The 20,350-nt window shown below is 43.2% G+C and overlaps 3 protein-coding genes across 3 annotated transcripts in view; all 3 read right to left on the bottom strand.

Annotated features, from left to right (window-relative positions):
• Positions 1–7,722, bottom strand: part of atp6v1b2 (ATPase H+ transporting V1 subunit B2) — a 9,080-nt gene extending 1,358 nt beyond the window's left edge. The window contains exons 1-12 of the mRNA XM_023419034.2: positions 7,479–7,722; positions 5,884–5,939; positions 4,889–4,987; positions 4,044–4,137; positions 3,830–3,907; positions 3,205–3,344; positions 2,675–2,776; positions 2,221–2,318; positions 1,562–1,685; positions 1,307–1,457; positions 1,093–1,175; positions 287–391 (exon numbers count right to left, since the gene is read on the bottom strand). Coding sequence (XP_023274802.2) covers positions 287–391; positions 1,093–1,175; positions 1,307–1,457; positions 1,562–1,685; positions 2,221–2,318; positions 2,675–2,776; positions 3,205–3,344; positions 3,830–3,907; positions 4,044–4,137; positions 4,889–4,987; positions 5,884–5,939; positions 7,479–7,722 — 1,374 coding nt within the window. The remainder of the gene's footprint in view (positions 1–286; positions 392–1,092; positions 1,176–1,306; positions 1,458–1,561; positions 1,686–2,220; positions 2,319–2,674; positions 2,777–3,204; positions 3,345–3,829; positions 3,908–4,043; positions 4,138–4,888; positions 4,988–5,883; positions 5,940–7,478) is intronic.
• Positions 7,723–8,720: 998 nt separating this feature from the next.
• On the bottom strand, positions 8,721–14,579 carry LOC111664454 (RNA/RNP complex-1-interacting phosphatase-like). Its single transcript, XM_023419035.2, has 9 exons — positions 14,252–14,579; positions 13,230–13,305; positions 13,021–13,152; positions 12,811–12,934; positions 12,557–12,617; positions 12,431–12,477; positions 12,269–12,344; positions 11,226–11,357; positions 8,721–11,072 (listed from the first exon to the last, which is right to left on the bottom strand). Exons 1-9 carry the CDS (start codon positions 14,287–14,289, stop codon positions 10,676–10,678), a joined length of 1,083 nt encoding a protein of 360 aa, XP_023274803.1. The 5' UTR covers positions 14,290–14,579; the 3' UTR covers positions 8,721–10,675.
• A 1,321-nt stretch (positions 14,580–15,900) lies between these two features.
• LOC111664455 (caspase-3-like) lies at positions 15,901–20,143 on the bottom strand. Its single transcript, XM_023419036.2, has 4 exons — positions 19,907–20,143; positions 17,845–18,008; positions 17,563–17,692; positions 15,901–16,455 (listed from the first exon to the last, which is right to left on the bottom strand). Exons 1-4 carry the CDS (start codon positions 20,100–20,102, stop codon positions 16,142–16,144), a joined length of 804 nt encoding a protein of 267 aa, XP_023274804.1. The 5' UTR covers positions 20,103–20,143; the 3' UTR covers positions 15,901–16,141.
• Positions 20,144–20,350: the final 207 nt, after the last annotated feature.

Below are 20,350 nucleotides of genomic sequence, written 5' to 3'. Positions count from 1 at the left end.
CCTTCCCTATGGCGTAACATGCATACTGCACACACACGCACACGCACACGCGCACACGCACACGCACGCACGCACGCACACGCACGCGCACGCACGCACGCACGCACGCACGCACACACACACACACACACACACACACACACACACACACACACACACACACACACACACAGTCAGAGTGGGAAGGAAAAGGCCTGTATGTGCAGTATATACAGTGTGTGTGTGTGTGTGTGTGTGTGTGTGTGTGTGCGTGCGTGTGTGTGTGTGTGTGTGTGTGTGCACGTACGAGCTGGTTGGAAACATCAGAGTGGTCTCTGCGGGTCATCCCCTCCCCGATGGCGGATTTCATCAGACGGGAGAGCGACGGCAGCACGTTGATTGGAGGATAAATCTGACGACACATGAGCACAGAGTCGTCAGCTGATCTCGCACTTCCTGTTCTGACTCCTGAAGAAACTCAGTGGATCAGAATTTGACAAAAAAAACACAAAACACTTGTTGTTTTTTGTGGTTTTTGTTTTATCTTTGTTCAACAGAGCAGCGGTGCAGAATAGCAGCGCTGTCATGCTGCTGAATTAAAAGACTCTCCCGTTTTACTCAGGTGACAGTGTGACATTAAAGATCTACCTCAGATATACGTTGAATTCACTGAAGCGTTAAAATTATAATTCTTCATGTCAGTTACGGTTTGGAGGAGATTTTCTTTCTGAACCATTTACTGACGTCGACGGGAGAAAACAGGTTGATAATGTTTGGTTTCAAAAAACAGAAGTGACAGACAGAAGACCTGACGGGACTTTAATACACAGAGCTCAGAGTCTGGCTGTCACACACCTAAACCACTAGAGGGCGCTGTCCAATCAGGCTCCAGGTCAACACCAACAAGTCCCAGCAACATCAACTTCTATGTCAAGTCCCAAATCAAGACTAACTCTCAATCTAGGTCCCATGCTGAGACCAAAAAGTCAGTTTTGAGACTGAATCCATCAGATCCATGAGTCCAGTCCACATCATGTGACTTGAGTCCACGTCTCTGCGTCACTGTGACCTCTGAACATTTAAAGGTCAAACCTCGAATCGTGTCCTCGTTACCTGTCTGTTGTGAAGTTGTCTGTCCACATAGATCTGTCCCTCAGTGATGTAACCGGTCAGGTCAGGAATAGGATGAGTGATGTCTGAGGGACACGAGAACACACTGTAACAGCACCACCACATTGTGACTGTGTGTAAGTGTGTGTGTGTGAGACGGTGTGTGTGTGTGTGTGTGTGTGTGTGTGTGTGTGTGTGTGTGTGTGTGTGTGTGTACCATCGTTGGGCATGGTGAGGATGGGGATCTGGGTGATGGAGCCGTTACGTCCCTCCACTCTGCCCGCTCTCTCGTAGATGGTGGCCAGATCCGTGTACATGTATCCGGGGAAACCTCGTCGGCCCGGCACCTCCTCCCTGGCTGCAGACACCTGAGACACAGATCGGTTGAGTTGCACGCTGGAGAGTAAACACACAATTTATCTCCAATTTCCAGCAGCGATTTCAGAATAAATGCAGTGAAACTGCGGCTGACCTCTCGGAGAGCCTCTGCGTAGGAGCTCATGTCAGTGAGGATGACGAGGACGTGCTTCTCACACTGATAGGCCAGATACTCTGCTGATGTCAGAGCTAAACGAGGCGTGATGATTCGCTCGATGCTGCAAGAAAGACGGGAGGTTTTACAAAACATAATGCTTCATAACTCATGATGTAAGCATCTCAGAACCGTAGTTAATGACCTAATTGGAAGAAAAGACAATGATGGATTTTAATAAAATAAAGGGCAGTGAAAACACAAATTCCAATAAAAAATAAAAACTACTTCTTACAGTGGAGACGCCAACATCCGACTTTTAAGACTGTAAATACAGATGGACGTCACCTCCGTGATGTCACCCATAGGTTTCTGAAGCTCAGAGTGAGCTGCTCCACCATCACCATCTTGGCAGTATCTGACTCCGCCCCCTAACTCCCAGCTAATCCAAAAAAGAGGAGGGGCGTGTGTGGAGCTGAGACTTCGGAGCATGTTGGTTCAATAACTGTGGCTAGCATACGCTCCTGTTAGCATCGTTAGCACAGTTGGGTGTTCTTGCTCGAAGGCTAACCAATCCAAACTCAGGATAAAACATAATTACGAGAAGGAACAAGACAAGTTAATTTTAGTTTGCTGTACATGTGCGTTAAAGGTCGTACGTGGGGTCGTTGGCCAGGTTGAGGAACAAACACACGTTGTCCATGGAACCGTTCTCCTCGAAGTCCGACTTGAAGAACCTGGCGGTCTCCATGTTGACCTGGTGACAGAGACATGAAGAGAAACTGTCACTTTCTCTGGCGACAAACACAAATCACCTGGGTGACCCAACACACCTGCTGGGGTTTATGACATCACGACTCGTCTGGAGCCAATCAGGGCCCGGTATAGAGTGTGATGTGGAAACTCGTGTGTGGAAGTAGACGGGAGCTCACAGCCGCTTCAGTTCATGGATTTAAATGGATGACTCAGGTTTTTGTGGATCAACGTGTGTGTGAGTCTGTGTTTGTGAAGGAGGTGCGTTCGAGGTAACGCGGGGCGTTAACTTCCTCTTTCAGCGCTCTCAGGTTTAAAAGTGTCTGAACCTGCTGTGGAAGAAGAATCTGAGCCTCTCACCCCCATGGCGGCGAACACTATGGCGAAGTTGTCCTCGCTGTAGTCCATCACGTCCTTGGACTTCTTCACCAGACCGGCCTGCCGACAGATCTGAGCGGCGATCTGACGGGAGGGAGGAGAGAGGGGGAGGAGGGGGGAAGAGGGAGGAGGGATGAGGAGGGAGGGAGGAGGGAGGAGAGAGGAGGGAGGAGAGAGGAGAGAGGAGAGGAGAGGAGAGAGGAGGAGAGAGGAGGGAGGAGGGAGGAGGAGAGAGGAGGAGAGAGGAAGAGGGAGGAGAGAGGAGGAGAGAGGAGGGGAGAGAGGAGAGGAGGGAGGAGAGAGGAGAGGAGGGAGGAACATCAGGCAAGTTTTACAACATCTGACCAAAGTCATTTAAACATCTTCAACCTAAAGTAAAGGAAAATGTCGTTAATAGGCTTCCTGTGTGTGTGTGTGAGAGTGTGTGTGTGTGAGTGTGTGTGTTAGTGTGTGTGTGTGTGTGTGTGTGTGTGTGTGTGTGTGTGTGTGTGTGTGTGTGTGTGTGTGTGCACCTCATTGTGTGGCAGCCCTGCAGCAGAGAAGATGGGGATCTTCTGGCCCCTGGCGATGCTGTTCATGCCGTCGATGGCGGAGATGCCGGTCTGGATCATCTCCTCGGGGTAAATGCGACACTGAGGGTTTATGGGTTGACCTGCAACGTGACGTAACATGTTAGAATTAAAACCCCAACATAAAGTGTGTGTGACCTCCAGCCTCCTGTCAGAAGTGTGTGAGCATCGTTCCTGCAGGAGATATTCCCTCATTGGTGATGAAGCTGTCTAACACTTATTCTCCCTCAGGTGTTCCACCTTCCTAACAGACGAGTAGAACCTCACAGAGAACCTCTTCAACCTGCACTAGAACCTTCTGAACAGGACAAAGGTGAATCCCAATGTCAAATGACAGATACGATGATTCGATGCTTTTCTTCATGATAATAAATTAAACGACCAGTTTCAGAGTTTAATTCATTTTACTTCATCTGGGGAATTCTACAGGAATTTGTCTGTTACAGTTTCATTTGATCTGATATTTTATCTATAAATAAAACAGTTAATCAATAAATGGAGAAAAGAACTAGTAGATTATTGATGTAAACTGAACATTTGAGTTATAAATGAACAGTGTCAGCGTTACCCATGATGTCCAGGAAGTCTTCAGCCAGGACTGCCGGTCCTCTGTCGATGGGTTTCCCAGATCCATTAAACACACGACCTGCAAACACACACACACACACACACACACACACACACACACACACACACACACACACACACACACACACACAGCTGCTTCAGTCGCCTCAGTCTCATTGAAACGAATAGGACATGTTGTGTTGTGTGTGTCGTACCCAACATGTCCTCAGAGACAGGTGTCCGCAGGATGTCCCCTGTGAACTCACAGCTGGTCTTCTTTGCATCGATACCTGCAGTCCCCTCGAACACCTGCAGAGGGCGCCGAGGAGGAGGGGGGAGATTAAAGGAGAAATCCTTCATTAAAACGCTCTCTCTCTCTCTCTCTCTCTTCTGTTCTGTGATTTACAATGTACATTTGTTCTGTTTAATGTTTGAAGCCTGAAGATTGATCACCGACGTCTGAGGAAATAAACATCTGGAAACCACGAACATCTGTAAAACATTTTGTGCAAATTCATCTAGTAAATATTGAGATGTGTCAATGAAACTGTAAAAGTTTTGACCTGATGATCATATAGGAGGAAAAGTGAGAGGATCATTAACGTCATTATAATTGATCCTCTGGGGACCATGAATATCTGTATATCATTTTATGCCAATACGTCTAATAGTGAGAATCTTTCACTCTGAGGAACATGTGAACCTCAGTGTAGCACCAGAGGATCAACAAACTCAGAGGGATTCATCCTCTGGGGAACATGAACGTTTGTACCAATCCGTCCTGTAGGTGTAGAAATAATTCACAAGATAAGTGAAGCATTTGACCAGTGGGTGGCGCTAAATAAAAACTCAGATGATCATCAAAATCAATGTGGTTCATCCTCTGGGGAACATGAATGTCTATATATTCATCTAATAGTTATTGAGATATTTCAGTTTCATGCTAGTGTGGCTATCATAGGTTTTAAACAACAAATTAAAACAACAATAAATGTTCTACTGTATCACACACACACACACACACACACACACACACACACACACACACTCTCACACACACCTGCACCACAGCTTTGGAGCCGGTGACCTCCAGCACCTGTCCGCTCCTCTTGGTGCCGTCGGGCAGCGTGAGGTGGACGATCTCGGCGTACCTGGGGAACTGGTGCAGCACAAACATCAGAGGCAGGTAAATATAATACAGTGTGAAGGGAGAGGAACTGCTGAAGGCGCAGGTGGACAGAGTGTGAGACATTGGACATGATCAATAATCATCAGTGAAGCTTTAATTTGAACTAAACTGTAAATATATGAAAACTGATCAAAGGCTGTTGAGGATGAATCTTTGTTAAATATCAAATTAATATTGTTTATTTACTCTGCTGCCGTTTTGTTTACATCTGTAGTAAATGGATGGAGCACCTGGATCACCTGGATCACCTGGCTCACCTGGATCACCTGGAGCACCTGGATCACCTGGATCACCTGGATCACCTGGATCACCTGGATCACCTGGATCACCTGGAGCACCTGGCTCCTCTCTGATACTTATGAACAACAACTGCAGTTGTAAGAAGCTTCTTTTTTGATCCTTTGTGTGACAGTTGTGGTGAATCATGTCGATCAGGAGACAGATCAATATTATTATAAATATTCAGGTGCTGTTCAGGTCCAATCAGAGCGCACTATCTCTTCATAATCAATAACGTATTTCTATTTGTATTCAAGGGAGTTTTTCCCTCCACTGTCGCCAGGTTGGTTTCTCTCTATAATAAAATCAGGGGAAAACTGAATTAAATATAAACCAATTATCATTAGAATAAAATATCAATTATAATTATCTGTTACTTCCCTGCCTTGTTTTCTATATGAACATCTGGAGTTCTGTTCCCGCTGCATTTAAAAACATGTGGAACATCTGCTCTTAGTTGTTATTGTTCAGTTTCTGAATTCGTCCTAATTCCTGGAACAACAAACTTTGAAGTGAGTGTTTTAACGTTCGGCCGTGAGTCAGAGAGAAGCTGAGAGATGTGACCTGAGGTGTGGTCTGGTCCTCACCTTCACCTGGTCCAGAATCACCAGCGGCCCGTTGACTCCAGACACTGTTTTATAGGCTGCGAGAGAGGAAACAGTTTGTGTTGACAGAGGTGCGAACGCAGCGTTTACTGACACACGTTTCTGCTCTGCTGGTTTAAAAATACAGCAGGTGGGTGGAAACACACTCGAAGCCGAACGTTGCTCGGCTGCAGCTGCTCGCTGTCGGTTTCTGCTGCTGAACATCTTCATGTTTTTCACGGTTGAATGAGCAAAATAAAGAATGTGAGGAATTACATCAGCGGCCAGTTTATTAGAAACAGGACGATCATTTGAGTGACACTCACAGGTGTTTCTATTATTCTGGCCACCTCATTTATATCAGTGAGAAGAGAAACAACATTATAACTATCATGGAGGGAGAAAATCATTCATCAATAATCATTTCACTTCATGACATCACTGGTTACCTCTTGGCTCTGAGCCTCTCTTCTGATTGGCTGACTGTTTTCTGAGTGATCCAATAAAAATAAAGCAGATTTCAGGTAAAAACACTCAGAGAAACCAAATCCTGCAAGGTTTGGATGGTGGGTCCAGGTGGGCGGGGCTTGGTGACTGCTTTGTTGTGACATCACAAAGTTCCAGAAGTCCTGACGGCTGGTTTTAAGGCTCAGTTTCTGAATACAGGCTGTGTGCATTTCTCTGTGGATAGTATATACTAATATAGAAACATATATATTTATAAAATATATATGTTAATATAGAACTATATTAATATAGAATGTAGACCTGCTTTATAATCAAACACATGGACATCTACCTTTATATGGACCTATACTGAGCTTCTTGTTTTACCCAGTGGTGGAAGAAGTAAAAGTACATTAATACAACAATGTAAAAATACTGCATTTAAATTCCTACTGAAGTAAAAGTACAGTAGTTAACATAATCATAACGTAAAATCACCTGTTTAGTGATTAAAAGGGTCATTTTTCAGATATTGCAGTTTTACCTTAATGAAAGCTAAAGAGGAGGAGAACCACTTGTTTTAATCTGCTGTCGTGTTTTATGTAAAATCTTTAAGGTCCCATAAAGATTCAGAGCCTCCTCTCTTCTGATTGGCTCACCGACCTGTTGTTACTAGAGCTCCAGAGAGAAGCCTGAGAGAGGAGATGTAAAACTACACTGAGATGGTTTTTATATCTTCTGATGGATCAACACTTCAAATAAAACACAGAAGAAGAAGAAGATATGGAGCTTTAAACAGAAAAGTAACTGAATGTAATGAGGTTAAAAGTACAATATTCAGTGTAAAAAGCAGCAGAGTACAAATACTCATGTAAAGTAATAGTACCTCAAGACTGCAGTTATTGAAAGTAGTTGAGTAAATGTACTTAGTTACTTCCCACCAGTGTTTTTGATCCCTGATGATTAATTGATTGGTGAATGAAATCGCGTGTTCACCAGGTGTGACGGGTGATGATGTCATTACTCTGTGACCCTCACGGTTTCATGTCTTTAACACTGACCCCCTCCTGAGAAATCTCCAGGTTGATGTTTGTTCTGCCGTGTGGCTCCTACCTGCGCTGATGCTGTTACTCAGACATAGAGGGACTCACTGAGGCGGGGTTGGGAGATATAGTCCCGGCTCACGGCCATCACATGCTCCCGGGAGGCGGCGGTGGAGGCCGGGGCGGCGGCCGTCGGTCTGTTCCCGCTGACGGCCGAGGAGAGCTCGCTCATGGCCCCGTTCACCATCCCTCTGAGCGCCTTCATCGCCATGTTTCCACCTGCAGCAGCCGCAGCGGCGTCCGAGTCGTGACAGCCTCGGCGCATGCGCGGGAACCACACCAGTTGCATCATGAGCATGAGGGAGGCTGAGAAACACACGAATTCCTCCACACTCACAAATAAAATAAAAAATAAAAAATAAAAAATGATAAATAATATTAATTATTATTGTTTATCACTTTTATAATAATAATACATTTTAAAAAATAAATAAAAAAGGATTCATCCACATTCAAAAAAATAAAAAAAATAAAAAATGATAAATAATAATAATTAATATTGTTAATTATTTTTATAATAATACATTTTTAAAAAATAAATAAAAAAGGATTCATCCACATTCAAAAAAAAAATAAAGAAAGAAATTATGAAAAAAAATGTAAAAAAGGATTCCTCCACACTCATGTCTCATACTCATACTTTTACCTCAACGAACTGAGACAGACGATACAAAATTATTCATAATATATATATTAATGATATCAAGATCTGTACATCAAGAATACACAATTAAACATTTAGTTATGTTCTGTCACTTTACAAGAGTAAAAATTACAGGAACATTTTGCCATATTAAATTTTATTTTATTTTATGAAAATAAAAGCCAGCGATGGACTGAAAAGATATGTATTTAAATGAATTTCATATTCATAAGTCCACAATTTCTAAAACTCACCAAAATGTTGAACCATTCATTACTGAATGTAGTAATTAATTAATTTAATTTAATTAATAAAAATATTAAACTATCAATATATAAAATAAATAAATAAATAAATAAATAAATAACTGTGGACTTTCAGTATGCTTCGGGACTTATTCAAACATGTGATGTTTATTTCTTTATTATCTAGATTTCTTTTTTTATTGGTTAATTTTGTTATCAATATAATTTGTCTACCTTCTCATGTGCAAATTGTTTGATATTAAATAATTAAAGATATTGAGATAAACAATAAATAGTGAAAAATATGTGAAACAAACTCAACCCATTATTTTCAAATGTTATTCCATCATTAATTTATATAATAATAAAAATAATAATTAAAATAATAACAATATTGCAATAATATTTTGTTAGGTAAAATTTTATTTTAAAATTTCCCTTTTCAAAATTCTTAACAAAGTTTTTATTTCACACTGACATTTTTTATTCCTCTCTGACAGAGGTCTTCAGTGAAGAGACGTCACCTGACAACAACCGATCATCAATACACTCAATTCACTTTTCTACAGATTGACTAATGATTAATCGACTGATCGTTTCAGCTCTGGCTGGTTTGTCTGTAGAGTTGAAACGACTGGTCGACTAATCGATTAGTTGATTGGCAGAATGATCAGTTAAAGGTTCATTTAAAAGCTAAAATTCCACACGATGTTCAGCTTCCTGATGTGAATATTTGCTGAGACTTTATAAGAGAAAGAAACAGAGACATGAAGACGTTACTTCAAGCTCTGGTGAACTGTGCTGCTCATGTTTAATGTTTTCTACCATTTGTAATAATAAAATAATAAAATAATAAAATAATAAAAAAATAAAAAAATAAAATAATAAAACAATAAAATAATAAAATAAGCGATAATGAAGGTAATTGTGCGTTTCAGCCTTAATGGCAGGTGAAGAGTAAACACTGGGAAAAAAAAGTGGAAAAATAAAGTTCACACATAAATTAAAAAACAAAAATAAAACCTTCATCAAACACGTCGACATTTATTCTCGACTGACTGATCAACATTCGACTGACCTGAGGTCAGTGAAGGCACCAAATCAGAGGCTGCAGATTCATCAACAGGTGTCCTGCTGCTTCACTTCCACCATAAACATTATTTTCTAATTCCAATTTAAAAGCATCTGCTGGTTGGAGAGTAATAAATTATTTTCATTTTAAACACTGAAGCGACATTATTCAAGAATTTTGTTCTTTAGCTCTTATTGATAAAATCACCAGAACAGCAGTGAAGTGACAGAAAACACACGAGGTTCAGTGTAAAAATCTGAACCACATTTCCACCAAAATACAAACAAGTCACGCTGAATAAAACTGACCCCTCCCACCTGTGCACCGCTGCACCTGTGCACCTAAAGAGAACAAGATCAGGAGACCCTGACACCTTCACACTGAAGCAGGACTGTGGATTCTGTCCTCCATCACTTCTCTTCACAGGAGGAAGAATTACAACAGAACCTCCTTCAGTGTGAACATGAGAGATTTGTTTCAGGACAGAGTTTAGACCTGTCCACACCTGTCCACATCTGTCCACACCTGTCCACATCTGTCCACACCTGGTATTAACATCTGTCTCAGGTGATCTGATCACCAGTGGTCAGCTCTAAGAGAAGCAGTGAGGACACATTAGAGATCCGATCACTCAGACCACATTCAGAGGTCTGGACCACATGAGGCCACATTGTGAAGGACCGCCTACTCTAGGGACGCCTCGATTGATCGGCCGCTGATCGTTATCAACCGATTTTCATTAAATATACATGATGGGTAGATCGGAATAAATGCTTGTAGTCACCGATCACCTGCAAACTGATCAGCTGTGTTTCCTACTCTGGTGTCTGCGGCTGAGAGAAGCTCTGTGTGCGGCGTAGTGTAGCTCCGCCTCCCACCGACAGGCCGCCAAAACAAAACATGTCAGCGCGTGGAACTTTTACAAAGCGTTTGAGACGATAGAACGTACGACATCTGCAATGATATGACAAACATTGATCGGTATCGGCGGCGGCAAAAAAAAACATTGCGGCATCCCCTCCTGAAGAACATGTTAATGCAGGTGTGAACAGGTGTGAACAGGTGTGAGCAGGTGTGAACAGGTGTGAACAGGTGTGAGCAGGTGTGAGCAGGTGTGAGCAGGTGTGAACAGGTGTGAGCAGGTGTGAACAGGTGTGAACAGGTGTGAGCGGGCCTGTCCTCTCAGCAGGAAACATCTGTGAGTGACCTGGAGGTTGAAACAGATGTTGAAACAGATGTTCAGGAGAGAAGCAGCTGTAAACAGAGGCAGTTCATGTGGATCAGACTAGTAGTGGTCGAACCCGTTTGTGTGTCTGTAGTGACGGTGTCTGACTCTGGGACCCCCCCACTCCTCCTCAGGTCTGTCGTAGGACTCGTTGGTCCAGCGTGAGGCGTAGCGGGGGGGGGGAGGGGGACCTCTCCTTCTGTCCTCCTGAGGGCCGGGGGCCGGACTCCACCTCGACTCATGGGGGTCGTATCTGGACCTGCTCTCCTCTGGGCGGGGGGGTCTCCTCCACTGACTGTCGGGATGAGGGGGTGTCCATCGGTACGGGTGGAAAGGGGGGGCTCCCATCGGTGGGTGGAAAGGAGGCGGAGGGAGGAACTGCGGCTCGGGGAGAAGGCCGTCGTGTGGGGGGCGATGATGTGAGCGGGGGTTGATTTCTCGTGGAGGGATGGAAGATCTGCAGGAGGAAGGCGGGAAAAGTTGAGAATCCAGATGTGAAGGTTCATCAATATCAAGAAAACTTTATTAGTTCAAAAGGTTTTAAAAGAAGACGTCGACAAACAAACTAAATCTAACTGAAAATGACGTCAGAGAGGCTCCTCCCCCCTACCTGTGGTACCAGGAGTCACTGAAGTGAGGTCGTCTCTCCTCTCTGCTGTCCCAGTCCACTGAGGTGTAACATGGCCGACGTTCAGCGTGACCTCTCCTCGGCTCCTCCTCCGACTCTTCCATCCCCTCGTTACTGTTAGAAACACAGTCAGTCAACATCCTGCAGTCACAACACACTGCAGCATCATGTGAGACAGAGAGTGAGTGAGTGAATGAATGAATGGATGAATGGATGAATGAATGAATGGATGAATGGATGGATGGATGGATGAATGTACATGTTGTTCACTGTGTAAAACAAAGACAGATCGATATAAAACACGTGTGTGGATCTGTATGATGACGGTGAGAAACATGTTCTGGAAATATTTTAGAAAACAAGAAACTGTGGAACATCTGGATGCAAATTTACAGACTTATTTTAATCAGAGGTTGCTATGACAACCAGTCTTCTGGGAGATCTTGGAAAAATGTGATAATTTATAAAAGAAGCAGCAGAATCTCGTCGACGTGATGATGATATTATCATGTGAGCAGACAGGAAGTGGGTTACACCTTGTTATTGTATATCATCTTTATATATATATATATTTACTGTGTCAGAAACAAATTAAAAACATGATAAAAGGAAAATTTTTCCCCTTTGAATTAATTGTTTTTCATTGTGACACAAATATAAAAGACACATTAAATGACATCAAGTGAAGAGGTTGTATTTCAGGGTTGTCCAGCAGAGGGCAGCACACACCTGCTGATACATGATAAACACATCAAATCCATGAAATGATGTGTTTCTCTCTTTAATGCCTTTTGATTTCAGCACTTTAACTCTTCCATACTGTCTCAACTGACACATGGAAATGTGTATTTTTAGTCGTGTGAGTGAAAAAGGTTTTTCTTTTCTTTGTGTTGTGGACTGGCTCCTTCATTTGTGCTCATTCTTTTTGACTTACACTCGACTCCTGTGACCTTTTCTTTAAAAAACGTTGATGTAAATAAAAGAAAGCTGTGAGTGTTTACAGTAAACATGTCTGTCTGCATCACCTCCTCTTTGGTCCACACTGCAGGTCGTCCAGGTAGTTCTGTCTCTCCATGTCGTGACCACGAGACGAGTTGAACACTGAGGACAGAGAACGTTTGACGGGTTTTACTTCCTGTCACAAACATGGACTACAAACTGTGAGAGACGGTGACATCAGCACTCACGCTCCACAGCCTCTTTAGGATCCATCCCATCAACGTCTATCAGATACCTGCGGGTCACAAACAGCTGTTAAACACTGGCCACGCCTCCTGCTCGCACTCACCCTGCGCACTTCAGACTGTACACACCTGCAGATCAGGTACCCGGTGCGGTTCAGGCCGTGGGTGCAGTGGACGCCGATCAGCTTGTCTGTGAGGGAGACGCCAGATAAGTCAGTGTGATAACAGTGCTGCTGCAGGGTGGAGACATTAGACCAGGTGAGTTCGTCTCAGGTACCTGGTTGTTTGTCCCTCCTCCTGCTCTGCAGTGGGAGTGTAAAATAAGAGATCCTGACATTTCAAAGAGTGAATTTCCAGCTGTGGCAGCAGCAGTGTGTTCTCACCATTGTCTGCGTTGTCTCGCAGGAACCTGCGTACGGCTCGTTTGAAGCTCAGGATGGTGCCGTCACTGGGAACCTCGCGACCGGCCGTGAAGATCTTCATAAACATGAATGACTCCGGAAGGTCCTACACAAAATAACACAGTGATTATTTCACCTGAGATCTCCTTTAAAATGACGATCAGCCTCGAGCGGTTGTGTCCGTTTGTTCACCTGCAGCTTGTAGTAGCGTGTGGTGAACGTCAGGTCAATGATCAAACCCAGCTCTTGTTCTTCTTTGCTCAAAGCGTCCAGCAGCTCCCAGGGGCCGAACACGTCCGAACACGGGAGCTGACGGCTCAGATACTGAAGACAACACACAGAGTTTCATGAGAAGTCACGGTCACACTGTTGAGGAACAAAGTGGACGAGCAGCTCCTGACCTGGTTCAGAGGAACTTTGAAGGCGATGAATCGTGTCCCGTGAAGTCTCTTCCCCACAGCCTTGTAATCCAGCCATCTATTGGAGAGAAAAGCTGCAGCTGTTACTGACATTTATTTTAATATCAGGAGATGACTTTATATAGTAACTGTGGATTTAATCACTTAAGAAGCAGAAACCTGGTGATATTTTATATAAGTCTTCATGTGTGTGAATCAGAGTCTGATGTATCTGAAAACTATTAACACACACACTGAGTGACATGTTCCTTAATCACCTTGAACACACACACACACTGTAGTTTATTTTGAATCACGCCGTCCTGCTGCAGTGAAATACTCTCTACGGCACCAAATGTGGATTCATCCACCTCCGAAAATAGTCCCAGACAAAGTCGCTACTTCCCCGTTTGATAAAAACTACAGCGATCAGCTGTTTGAGGAAGTTACTGAGATTTAAACATTAAACCAAACACTGAGTCAGTCTCATGTAATAAATAATAATAATAAATCCTCCCTCATGAAGGTTATAATGTTAAGTTTGTGTTGTGAACTTTGAGTTTCTGGAACAAGAAACAAACAGACACCTGAACACATCATCTTCCACTCTGGGAAACTGTGACAAACATTTATTTTTACTTTTCTGACATTTTACAAATTAAAAACCGAAGAAACTGAGAACAAACAATCACTAACAACAGAAGCGTCACTGACTCTCTCTACAGTTACTTTACATTATTGTCTTGTTTACATTTACACAGTTTGACTCGTGTAAAGAAGCTGTACGTTGCTGTTTGTTTATGTTGACGTTTACCTCCAGTGTGTGAACACATGACGTGTACAGCCTCTGTTTACCTGTGTAAACAACAGTCCTGCAGCAGGTGAGGTGAACACTTCACTGACTGCGGCTGGATTTAAATAAATAGTGTATAAACAGGCAGATTGACCCGTTTCAGTCAAACCAACGCGTCTGTTTACCGTCAGCTCCACACTACCGACATTTACACGGTGTTTCCGGTACTCACCTGTCCGGTATCCCGTTCTTCTTACCGTGTCGGGACATTTTCAACGTGTCAGTCAATCGGAGCTCGTTTGTCTTTGTCCGTTTAAAACTATTTAAAAACAGAAAACCCCCGAACGTTACCACGTGCAGCCACGGACCCCGTTTACCGGCGTTCACCGGTTTCCTGTACAACCGGCTCCGGTGCCACAGTTCACACACTCCGGGTGAAGGCGGGAAACTGTCCCCGATACTTTAAAGCACTACGAACTGTCTCAGTGAATCTGTTCCCACATTGTTTATTAATTCTTCTGACTTTCCTCTCAGAAACAGCTGCAGTCGCATGACGATGACGTAGCGACACGCACGCAACCTGACACATGACGTCACATCAGCGACATCTGGTGGCTGTGGAGCATAATGCATCAGAAAGAAAGAAAGAAAGAAAGAATGTATTTATTTAATTATTCATATATACTTATAAATAATATAAATATGTATTTTTTAATTTATTCATTTATTTTTAAATTAAATTTCACAATGATTTTAATAGAAACAAGAAATATAGATATGGAAAAACATGGAAATAAATGTGGAATGTGTTTGTCTTTGTGTATATTTGCATAAGTATAGAGTGTTTCATTTTAATCACTATAACATTCAATCACTCAACACAAGTGAAGAAACACAGTGACAGAGCAAGTGACCGGAGCCTTTGTCAAATAATGATAATGATACTGAAATAATCAGTCTCTTTTTACAAATACAAAATGTCTTCTGTACATGCACAATGACGGGTTTACAAAGGTTGATTTACAACTACATTTGGAATCACTTGTGGTTACTTGCTCTGTGTCGCCATCATTAGTTGTTAACCTCGGTCCTCATATTGTTATGGTAAGTTAAAATGAAAGTAGCATTAGCTGCTAACAAGTGGAATACAAGGCTAGTATGATGTTAAATAACGCAGAGCCAGAACATAACGCATTATCAGACTGAAATACTAACTTATTGATAATCATTGCCAAAATGTTCCAGTGCGTTTTGATTCTGTTCTGCAGCAGCTGAATGTGTGGGAACATGTTTTATGGGGAGGTCATGTGTTTGTTCTGGCAAAGCCTGCGTCTACCTTTGGCTCAGTATCAGTTCCCTTTCATGTAAAAGGTGTGACCTCCGTGATACTTTCATTTTTGTCCAGGTTAAATAACTGTATCCTTCCTGAGTGTTGCCCAATACTCATCCCTGTACGAGATACTCTGCAGATGAAATGTTCTGCACACCCACACAGCTGTTTCCATTTCACCTGGCTGGTCAGGTGTAGACTGGGAGGAGCTCTGCTGGGAATGATGTAATTTCACCAAACTCAGTGAACTAATAAGAACAATAAGAATTAGTCACAGTAGGACACGCCCACACTGTCCTGACAACAGACTGATCAGGCAACAAAAATAAAAACACCTGATTGATTGCAGCATGAATCTTTTACCTACAAATATGATCAACTTTTTATAAAATATGATGCATCATTAGTGTTTGAATTATCAAACAGTAGAATAAGTACTTTACTATTTGCTCTAGCGTTTCGGTTTTACTCAGAAGTATTGAAATGAAACAGGGAAAAGCAGCTCTGCAGGTTAAAGACTTGTTGTGATGCAGGTATTTTTCCATTCAAAGTTAGTTGAGTTATTGTTTATTAAATTACATCAGTAAAATCAATAAAATGGGACATTTACATACATGAAAATCTACACTACAGGTATGTACAATATTAGAAAACATTTCTTGGATTTCTTCTTTGGATTTTCTGCAGAAAGTCAGTGTGTGGAAAAAACCAGGAAAGTTTTTGTGATCATTTCCATTCCTGGTGATAATTCTTGTTGGTACTCTGGGCTGAGGTCACCTACAGTCTGGTTCTCTAACTGATGGAAGGAGTTCGTGTTCTGGTGTTTTTGGAGCCAACCAGTGACGTGGCTGAAAGCCCCGCGGACCCGCCGTCCTTCCCCGGCTCTGCGAACGGGAACACCTCCCTGGTCAGGCGTGTCAGCAGGCACGGCATTTCCTTCTTCCCACCCAGAGCTCGACCTTTGGCCTGGAAGGTGTAGGCCACGCTGTGGGACAGGCGGGTCATGAGGCGAGTCAGCTCCAGGTTGCGGTTTCCTTCTTTCTCTAATAAAGAGCAGAAGGTCTGGAGGAAGACTGATCCCAGTGGGTGCATGAAAGCTCCGTAACCTGGGGGGGGGGGTTAAACACAGAAGTCAAGACATTTTATTCACTAAACAATCAGATGATTTATTGTATTCCTTCAGGATCTATTAAAAGTTTTTTCCATGAGACTCAGTTGAATCAAAAGTCAAAATAGATCAGAAACAACTTAGGACCAGTGAAGTGAATGAAATAACAGGCATCCATCAAGAAGAAGAAGAAAATTAAACAAAATACAAAAATAAATGAGTAAATATCTTATATCTAACATACCAAAGAGAAACCAATCCAAATAACTAAAACAAAAAACGAACAGTTGTAGTTGACCGGTTTGAAACTCAAAACCCTTATAAAGGGGATTATTAAAAGAAAATGTTTGATGATTAAAATAATTTCTGGTTGCAGCTTCACACTTCTTCTAATACGACCTCGTAGCTTTTTTATGTGTTAATCATTTAACTAGCATTATCATTATTCAATAATTATTTGGTGACGTGGGATATTACTGACTCAGATAATCAGAGTTCATCGTCAGTATTATTCATCTGTACCATCTTGTACTTTTCCTCCTTTTCTTTGATCAATGATTAACGATCAGTTGAAACATGAAGTTCACTGAGTTCAATTAGTTGACACCTGAACGAGTTAAAATGTCTGCTGCTGTTTTCTTCTGTTCACAGCAGCAACAAACTCTGACGAGACAAAGTTTTATTTTCTCACTAATCGTTTGTGTTTCTTGTGAAATGTTGGATCATGTGAAAGTTACTGAGCAACATTTTCCTCTGAACCGAAGTAAAGGACACGTTCCTCTGAATTTAACCCTCTGAGGTCAAAGAGATCATTCTTCAAATCTCTGGTGAAAACAAACATTTATGACGTGGATGAAATCTTTTCACCAAAGTCTGTAGGTTCATGAAAACAATGTGAGTGAAATAGTAGATAAATGAATAATAAACGCCTAAATCTTGTAATATGACTGAGTCGTAGCATCTGTCACTTTACTTTCACCAGATTTTAGAGGCTGTGAGTCACATGGAATATGTAAGTGAAAGATGAGAGTCGAGTAGGGAACAGGTGGAGGGAACAGCTGGAGGGAACAGCTGGAGGGAACAGCTGGAGGGAACAGGTGTGTACCTGGCGCTGTGGCGTACATCACAGCTGTATCTACAGGGACGGCGGGATGCTGTGAGAAGAAGCTGCTCTCTGGGGCGTCCTCGACAGAATCCACCTCCACGCCGTCGTCCAGACCGTGTCCCCGACACGCCTGCGGAGACAACAGGAAGTGAGACAGGTCCAGAGGAAGACACGAGTCTTTGTGAACTTTCTCACCGAGGTGATACAGGTGTATGTACAGATATTAATATTAATTTACTGAACTTCGATCTCATTGTGTTTGTGTCGGTGACGTCTTCCCACCTGTACCAGGAACAGTTTGGACTTCTCCTCCATACACCTGTTGTCGAAGAACGCGAAGAGACGAGACAGTCGGACAGGTTCCCCGTCAGCGCCGAACACGCAGCCCTCCTCCCCGTGAGACGACAGCACGGCCAGAAAACAATCCTTCACAGGACGCCTGCTCTCTGCAGAACACACACACACACACACACACACACACACACACACACACACACACACCCTCAGTAAATGACACACTTCACACTCTTTATTAGTCATGATGCAGACAGACGGGGAACATGTAATGACATGGTGCAGTAACGAGGAATGCGTGTTCTTCTCTTCACTCAGCCTCCAGCCTGTTTACTCATCAGGGCGTCAACACACCTGCAGCTTCTCTGTCAGGTGACGTCGACTCGCTGCAGCTCGTGGAAACATTAGACGTGACTTTGCATGAGCAGCTTTCCAGATGAACGACGAGCCTCCGTCAGAACGTTGATGATCACATGTGACAGTTTTATCTATCAGTGATAAGCTGCTGTAAAACTCCAGCTGACCTTTCGGTTGGTTTGATATCTGGCTCACGGTGATTACACAAGCGCTCTTCACATCCTGGTGAATGATGTTGAGATCCTGACCATGTGACCACTGACTTGTTTACCTTTAATCACCTGCCAGTAAATGACTCAGAGGATCGATGGTGTCAAGGATCTTTGTGACAGCGCGGAGAACTCTAATGTGTCTTATGTAAAGATGAGGACGGAACGCCAGAGACACAATAACAAGAAGTCAAAGTCTGCGTCGCTCGGACAACAGCTCGGTCAGACGTGACTTATGACATCATATCACATCAGGACATTATGTACAGAACCTGAGCAAAGTTCTAGAGGTCCTTTACGAGGTTCTAGTGGTTATCGAGGAGGTTCTCGAGCTCGTTTAGGATGTTTTAATGGTTAATTAGAAGGTTCTACGTGATCTTTAGGTTGTTAAGAAGGTTTAAGTGGTTTAAGTCATTACAAAAGTTCTAGTTGTCATTTAGGAGGTTAAGGAGGTTCTTTAAGAGTTTGTAGTGGTCCGTGAGGAGGTTCTAGAGCTCCTCTCAGAGTTTCTAGGGGCATTGAGAAGGAGGTTTCAGTTGTCAGTGGTTCTAAAGGTCCTTTAGAAGGTTCAGGGGGATGTTAGAGGGTTTGTAGTGGCCACTGAGGAGGTTCTACAGGTTCTCTAGGAGTTTCTAACGGTGTTTTGGAAGCTTTAGTTGTCCTTGAAGAGGTTGTACAGCTCCTTTAGGAACTTTTAGAGATCACTGAAGAGGTTCTAGTAGTTACTGAAGAGGTTTAAAGAGTAGTTCAGGTGTTTTAGTTGTTATTAAGAAGGTTCTACTTGTCCTTCTTCTAATGGTCACTGAGAAGGTTCTAGATATATTTTGTTTGTCTTAGCGGTCAAAGAGAAGGTTGTAGAGGTTCTTTATAAGGTTTGAGGAGTCTGGAGGTTTCGTGGTCCCCTGAGAGATCCAAGAAGTCCTTCAGGAGATTTTAGGGTCCTTTAGGTGAAACACCTCTGGGAGATTTTAGAGAACGTTCTCCACCAACATCAACAAAACACCAAATAAGGGAAGCTGAAGAATCTATGACGAGGAGCATTCAAGATGTTCTGGAGGTTCATGGTGGAACATCACATCACCAGACGCTCTATTTACAATAATAATAATAATAATAACGTTCTCTGCACAGTCCTGGATTAGTCTATGTGGTTTCTACTGTGTGTGTGTTGCAGTGTGTGTGTTGTGTTGCAGTGTGTGTGTGTTGCAGTATGTGTGTGTGTTGTATTGCAGTGTGTGTGTGTTGCAGTGTGCAGTGTGTGTGTGTTGCAGTGTGTGTGTGTGTTGTGTTGCAGTGTGTGTGTGTTGCAGTGTGTGTGTGTTGTATTGCAGTGTGAGTGTGTTGCAGTATGTGTGTGTGTGTGTGTTGTGCTGCAGAGTGTGTGTGCTGCAGTGTGTGTTGTGTGTTGCAGTGTGTGTGTGTGTTGTGTTGCAGTGTGTGTGTTGCAGTGTGTGTGTTGTGTTGCAGTGTGTGTGGTGTGTTACCTCTCTGAAACAGCTGGTAGATCTCCTCGCTCCTCAGGTCAGTGTGGATGTCCACCTTGAAGCCCAGTTTGCTGAGGGTGCGGTGAAGTCTCTTGGCGTCCTTCCCGGCGCCCGGCCGCCTCCCCAGCTGCACCCCGGGGTCAAACTCTGCGACAGACACCACCAGCGCTCTGTTACACTCCCCTCTGTGATCCATCCGTCCTCTCCACTGCAGCACTGCTGTTCTGTCTGTCTCTGCTCTGCGTCCACCTCTAACCTGTCCCTGCACAGCTGTAAAGTTGCAGCCACACCTTTCTCACCATATATGGAGTTTCCTCTAAGGCTGTTAAAGGGACGCCGGGTCACGTGTCTGTTGTACAGAATTACGTAATTTGGTGCTTTTTCTCTTGTGCTGGGAAACGCATGTTTCCCTCAGGTATTTGACAGGTGAGTCGACGCTTGTTC

Source organism: Seriola lalandi, unplaced genomic scaffold, assembly GCF_002814215.2.
Source record: "Seriola lalandi dorsalis isolate HSWRI2012SDOR001 ecotype SW California unplaced genomic scaffold, Sedor1 jcf7180002054590, whole genome shotgun sequence".
NCBI lineage: Eukaryota > Metazoa > Chordata > Actinopteri > Carangiformes > Carangidae > Seriola > Seriola lalandi.
The sequence above is the reverse complement of the archived record's forward strand: the minus strand, read 5'-3'. Positions and strand labels throughout refer to the sequence as shown.